This window comes from Chlorocebus sabaeus, chromosome 6, assembly GCF_047675955.1.
Source record: "Chlorocebus sabaeus isolate Y175 chromosome 6, mChlSab1.0.hap1, whole genome shotgun sequence".
Lineage (NCBI taxonomy): Eukaryota > Metazoa > Chordata > Mammalia > Primates > Cercopithecidae > Chlorocebus > Chlorocebus sabaeus.
Genome location: NC_132909.1, coordinates 27,204,663 through 27,210,942, shown reverse-complemented (window position 1 = coordinate 27,210,942; position 6,280 = coordinate 27,204,663). Strand labels below are relative to the sequence as shown.

General features: G+C 45.2%; 1 protein-coding gene across 1 annotated transcript; it reads left to right on the top strand.

The window, feature by feature from the left end:
* The first annotated feature begins 5,124 nt into the window (after window positions 1-5,124).
* On the top strand, window positions 5,125-5,892 carry LINC03103 (long intergenic non-protein coding RNA 3103). Its single transcript, XM_073017273.1, is given in 4 exon segments — window positions 5,125-5,186; window positions 5,499-5,706; window positions 5,709-5,813; window positions 5,815-5,892. Coding segments are annotated over 4 exon segments (453 nt in total).
* The last annotated feature ends 388 nt before the right edge of the window (window positions 5,893-6,280 follow it).

The following is a 6,280-nucleotide window of genomic DNA, read 5'->3' as shown; positions in this document are numbered from 1 at the left end:
TAGCCATTTCTGGCAGTGTGTTTACTGGAGTTGTTGATGCACAGTACGCTTACTAGAGTTGTACGCATGCTCGCGTGAGGCATTCTTCCCTTACCAGTCCGAAAGTTACATCAGTTAAACTCTGCCATTTTGCTTCTTAGTGGGCATGCTTAAGCCCACTTGCCCAATTCTTGATCTTATCAAGAATCGACAGAATCTTATCAAGAATCTTACAAGATCCCAGTTCTCGAGATCTTATCAGGAAGCTGCTGATCACCAGTTTCAGGTGTTTCTGTCCATCGGGAGACTGCCTTTCCCTGGCACTTACCCTTTCTATAGATTTGTTTCAATTTGGTGTCTTTTTCCGTCTACCCAAAAAGCTTTCTTTAATATTTTTGTAGCCTTTGCATATGCCATTGCTTCTGCTTGAAAAATGCTCTTCCCCACTACCTGCATGGTCAGTTCCCTCAATCCTTTATGTAGTTTGCTCGAATGTCACAGTCTATATGGGGTCCTTTAACCATCTTTCTATATTGCAATGCTCTGTCCCCGTGATCCTCTCTGTAACCCCACCTTACTTTATTTTTCTCACAACACTTAGTATCTGACCTGTCTGGTAGTTTGGTTTTTTGTCTGTCTCCCCGTCATTAGAATGTAAGCTCCATGAGGATGGAATTTTATTCGTATTTTTTTCCACCCATATGACTATACACCACTTCCTAGTTATGTTACCAGCTGAACATACCCCAGTCACACAGCACCAAAGTATGTAAGAGGCGGCGAATCCATACGGATCTGCAGCAACCTCAATTCTTGTCTCCTCAGAAGAAAGAATCCAAACGAAGAGCAGAGTTTAGAGAAGGGGTGAAAATTTATTAAAAACTTCTCCCCTGATTCTTCCCTTGGGGTGGGCTGTGCACATGCGCAGTGGCCCAGTAGCACTTGGGAGGGGCCGCATGCGTGGTGCATTTACCGGAGTTGTACGCATGCTCACAAGAGGCATTCTTCCTTTACCAGTCCAAATGTTATACCAGTTAAACTCTGCCATTTTGCCTCTTAGTGTTCATGCTTGAGCCCACTTACCCGGCTCCTGAGATCTCATCGGGAACTGCTGATCAGCAATTACAGGTGTTTCTGTGTATTGAGAGACTGCCTTTCCCTGGCATTGGCTGTGACCAATTATTTTAGAGAGAGAGCTTAACAACTACCTCACCATCACTTGATGGTTGCCTGACATTCCTGATTGGTGAGGGAGAGAGAGAGGGGGTCAGGGGACTCTCCTGCCCTGTTCCTGTCTGACTAGCTACCTGCTGTAACAATTATACTGTTACTAGTAATAAACTTATCACTTGTGCCTATGACAGGGCCTTGCACAAGGTAGATCACCAATGATTATGGTTGGATTGATAAACAAGGCCTCTCTTATGCCCCCAAGAATAGCAGAGACGCTCTTCTCACCTCTTATTCGGAAGCTACTCTCAATTATATATAAGATGGTAAGATTAGTCAACTCACTCTCATCAGGTGGTTAACGTGCTAGTGGTTAATCCAATCCAGTTACTTGTTCCAATAATTAGACCCATGCTGGATGTGTTCCTTCAGCTCAGCCCTGCCTGCTCTGAAACTATTTCGGAACCAATGGCTTTGGTTGGGCACTGGAAATACATAAAGAAGAAGACATACATGCTGTCTCAGGGTACTCATGGGTCTCTAGCCAGGAGTCAGACGACATCACCACCATCACAAGCTGGTGATGCCAGAGAGGTGTGAATGGAGAACAGAGTTGAAATTCATATGGAAGTGACCAGTGGAGTTGTCAGGGATGTTTTAAAAAGAAAATAACAAGTAAACTGGGTTTTGACAAAAAATAAAATAGGGATTTATTTTCTGCATGTGAGTACATATCTAAAGTAGAAAAGTATAACAGTTCAAAAAAAAATACAGTTATGTGGTTCAGGTTAATGCCTACAGGCCAGAAGACGGCTCAGAGCCTTCTCTGTGAGTGTAAAGTTTATCCAAGTCACCTTGGACACCATCACATTCTCTGCTTAAGCAAAGCTGCTTGTCAGAGGAGTTTCTGCATATTCTGAATATTCAGGGACTCTCCTGGCCCTGCAGGTGCCTCAGGAAACCCTAGAGAGGAAACACATCCTCATTGGTGAAAGGATCTCACGTGGCGTGGCTCTTGCCAAGGGTGAGCAGTGTAGAGGGAGCATAATAAACTCTCTTAGACAACATCTGATTTCCAACAGCTGTCCCACTTCCGAGGCTTCGTGCTTTCAGTGCAGCCACCGCCAATGCTATATCCTCTGGTTTAAGGTTAGGTACCAGAAATACTTCTGCCAGAAGTTCTTGATGTAATCAAAATGGGATTTTCATGGACTTGCACAATTTTAGGATCTGGGAGAAGATCCTTACCCAGGCCTGCTTTGAGGCTGGCCCTCAGTCTGTCCCACAGTGAAATAACCCAACATCTGACTTTGAAGCCAGGTTCTTGGGTCAGTTCTTACCTTTTTGTGTGTACCAAAGAACTCCTCCAAATGCTTCCTTTCCCCACAGACATGTACCCCAATGCCCTTAACTTGTTCCTAAATGAGTAAACAAAGCTTCAGTAACATATAAACATGATTTATGAAAACAAATCTCTCCCCAAATCTGCTTAGAGAAGCAGTGTCACATAACTGTAAGCAAAGATGAAAGACCACGATTAACAGGATCCACATCTGTTTGGGGGAGGATGCCACTTGAGTCTCTGTCAGCCTTTACCTCAAAGAATGTGTACTCTAGGTCGATAATGAAACTCGTGGCCCGTCTGTCCTCTGGTGTGCCCTGTGCTGTGCTGAGAAGTTCCCATCCACTGGATCTCATGGAGGTTCACAGTCATGTGAAGAGGGGGTCTTGTCTTCACCTGCATCTTGCAGGTGAGTGGACAGAGATGTGGAAAGCATGAGAGCTAGTGCAGAGAAGAGCTGGGGCACCAGCAGTAGGACTGGAGGCAGGACAATGTCTTAGATTACTATCTGGATGGACAAACTACATAGATGAAGATTAAAAAAAAAAAAAAAAAAAAACCTGGACCTGATTTATAAAATTGAGATGTCTCCATTGATCCAGTTGCTTGCATCATGTGTTAATTCTCTGCTGTTCTCTTTCTCATGTAAGCACCACCTGTCTTCCACATTATGATATGAAGCTGAACATCCACCCCACTAGGTCAACAGGGACACTAATTGGGGAATATTTGAGGTGTAGAGAGGAGGGAGATGCTACATTCTGTGAACCACAGTAAGGGGGATGCCTCTGTGTGTAGGGATGTGAAGGCCCTGGCCCTGTGTCATCCCCAGACAAGCCCTGTATCACCCTGGGAGCTCTGCAAGGACAGAATCTGCGTGACACTTTGGGAACTTTTAGGATGCTAATCAGAGGTCTTCTCCTCTGAGTCCTCAAACAAATGAGAAGTAGACCCTAGGGTCAAGGATGGATGAAAATATCAGCATGGTGGTCTGCAGAGCTAGATTGGATCTGCAGAGAGCCCAAGCCTCCCTGTTTTCCTCTGCCTAGTCTCCAGCCACTAAGCCCAGGCAGCTGTGTGCCCATTGTTTCTGTGGGCAGAGACAGAACCGGGCCATAGACTTGCTGTGGGGAGGGATATCTGCCATATGGAAGCAGAAGCCAAGAACATCTTTCCCTTGTGGTCCCTAAAGGAAAAATTGAAGAAGACCACAGAGAATAGCAAGTCTTTCATAGCTTAAGACACCAACAGACATCAGACTCTTTTCACCCTTCCCAGCAGCTGTCCTTCAGGAAAGAGGAAATGGAGTGGGAATTTTTCCCCCAATACTTTCAGGGCAGAAGTCATCATTTGCTACTATCTGAATGTTTGTGTTTTTCCCAAATTCCTATAAGGAAATTCACCCCCAAGGTGTTGGCCTTAGGAGGTGGAGCCTTTGGAAGGTGATTAAGTCATGAAGATGGAGCCCTCATGCATAGGATTAGTGGTTTTATAAAAGATGCCCAAGAGAGATCTCTTTTCTTTTCCACCATGTGAGAATACAACAAGCAGTCACCATCTATGAACCAGAAAACTGATTCGCCAGACACTGTATCTGCCAGCACCTTGGTCTTGGACTTCCCAGCCTCCAGAACTGTGAGAAATAAATGCCTGTCATTTGTGGGCCACTCAGTCTATAGTATTTGGTTAAAGCAGCCTTAATGGACCAAAACACCATTTCTGTGCCCATCAGCAGCATGAAGAATAGGAAATGATATCTTCCCACTGTAGGTGTCACTGTTGACCTCCATCACACCTTCTTGCATCTACACCCTTGCTGTGGCCTCATCGCGGGTGTCATATGCTTCCCTGACTCTGGGCTCTGAGGTTGGCTATGTGATTTACTTTTAGCCAATGGAATGTAGATGGAGACAGGAGGGTGCCAATTTTGGATGAGGCATTTAGAAGCCCTTGGGTTTCAGTAGACCCTCTCGTGCCTCTGATATCACCCTGCAGAGAACATGCCCCAGTTACCTCTCTGGTCCAAAAAGTGCAAGAGACAGGTAGAAAGAGACATGGTAGACACCCTAGCAATCCCAGATGCAGAGCTGCTTAGTCAAGACCATTCTAGATCATCCAAGTCCTAGCCAACTCATAGACACCCAGGTGGTAATGCAGGATTGTTGCTTAAGTCCACAAGTTTTGGGGCTGTCTGTTATGCAGCAACAGCTAACTCATACACTTACCTTTCGTATTTATTTTGGAATCCCCCAGGCCTAGCAAAAGTCCCAGAATAGTGTAGGTGCTCAAAAAGTATTCATTGTTTGAATGAATGAATGAAATCTCCTTTTTGTAAACCAGCTTATCATAATGTCTCACTAATGGCTGCCTTACATTGCAGTATTTATCTCTGTGATTTTGGAGGAATAATTAGAAAAAAACAAAAACAAAAACAAACAAAAAAAAAAACACACAAGGCAAGACAGTAACCTCTCTTGATATGAGCTGCTAAGCATTTAAAGTCCTAGGAGTCAGAGATCACCTGGCTGTCTTCAACATCACCTGCAGGCAGCTGGTGCATCACAAACTATGGTGTGATGAAGCCAGCCTCCTTCACCCCCCCTCTAAACTCCAACGGGAAGAAATGACCCAACATGGCCATGCATTTATCTGGAGTCAATGCTGATTCTGACTGCATGACCACCTTTACCCTCAGGCATGTGAGTCCCATCAGAGAGGTTGCTAGTATGATATCAGGTCCACTTTTCTTCCTATTTTTCAAAGGAAATGTTCCAACACATCCGAGGAAACACATGCCTTCCCAGACTGGCCTGATGCTGTTTCCCAGGAGCTGCATTCTGGAAGGTGGACCATCAGGTGGAAGAAGTATTCTTCAGAGAGCTGCCTTCCCAAGGGAATGGTGACAGCTTGCGCTTGCCGGGGAGTCCTGCTGCCTTCCGAGGTGTGAAGGAAAGGCATGCACTGTGCATATGCTGTACCATACAGTTTTGCCTACAACTGCTTGTAGCTTCATTGTAGCTGTGAATGCTCTGTTCCTCTCCTTTTCACCCCTGAAGATTCGCGAACATGCAGGATTGAGCTGTGCGAGGCATAGCATTCCCCACATGGTAGGCGAAGGAGGATGTGGGTCTGACGGCTCTATCGCCGCCCACCCGGGTGAATGGACACGTGTTCCGGGGTATCAGAGCTTGCGGCTGACCAGCCGACATGTCCACAGGCAGCCCTCCCACTGGCTGTGTCGACATTTTGGGTTTCATTGAAGGATTTTACTGGTACAGACTTTACAAAGGCAAAATTGTTTCTCAAAGATCTCAAATCAGAGGCTGCTAAAAATGAGAGGCCATCAGTTGCAGAAAAGCAAGCACAGATTAATGACCTATCTATGTCCTACACGGTTTTAGGACTGCCCCTAGATGGGCTTAAAGACCCTAGCCTAAAAACTATAAATGTGCTTCCGTTTTTGCCCTATAGTACAAGAAAGCCTTATAGACTGCTTCTAACTGTGAGAGGAGGAGAGGCCGGGAAGGGAGAGGGAGAAGAGGAGGAGAACAGGAGATGAGAAGGAGGGGAGAGGGAGGGGAGGAGGAGAGAGTCTTGTCAAAATCTTTTTAGTGCACAAAACTAATTTTGTTCATCTTGGATTTGGTGAGCTGGATAATATTCTGTGCACAGCTCCTAAATGAATTATTAAATGTCAACTCAAGATGGCTTAACTAAAATACTCAATTTAATAACCAAAAGTATCGAAGGTAACAACAACGATTTTGCAGGTGATTGTAGAGTTGTCAA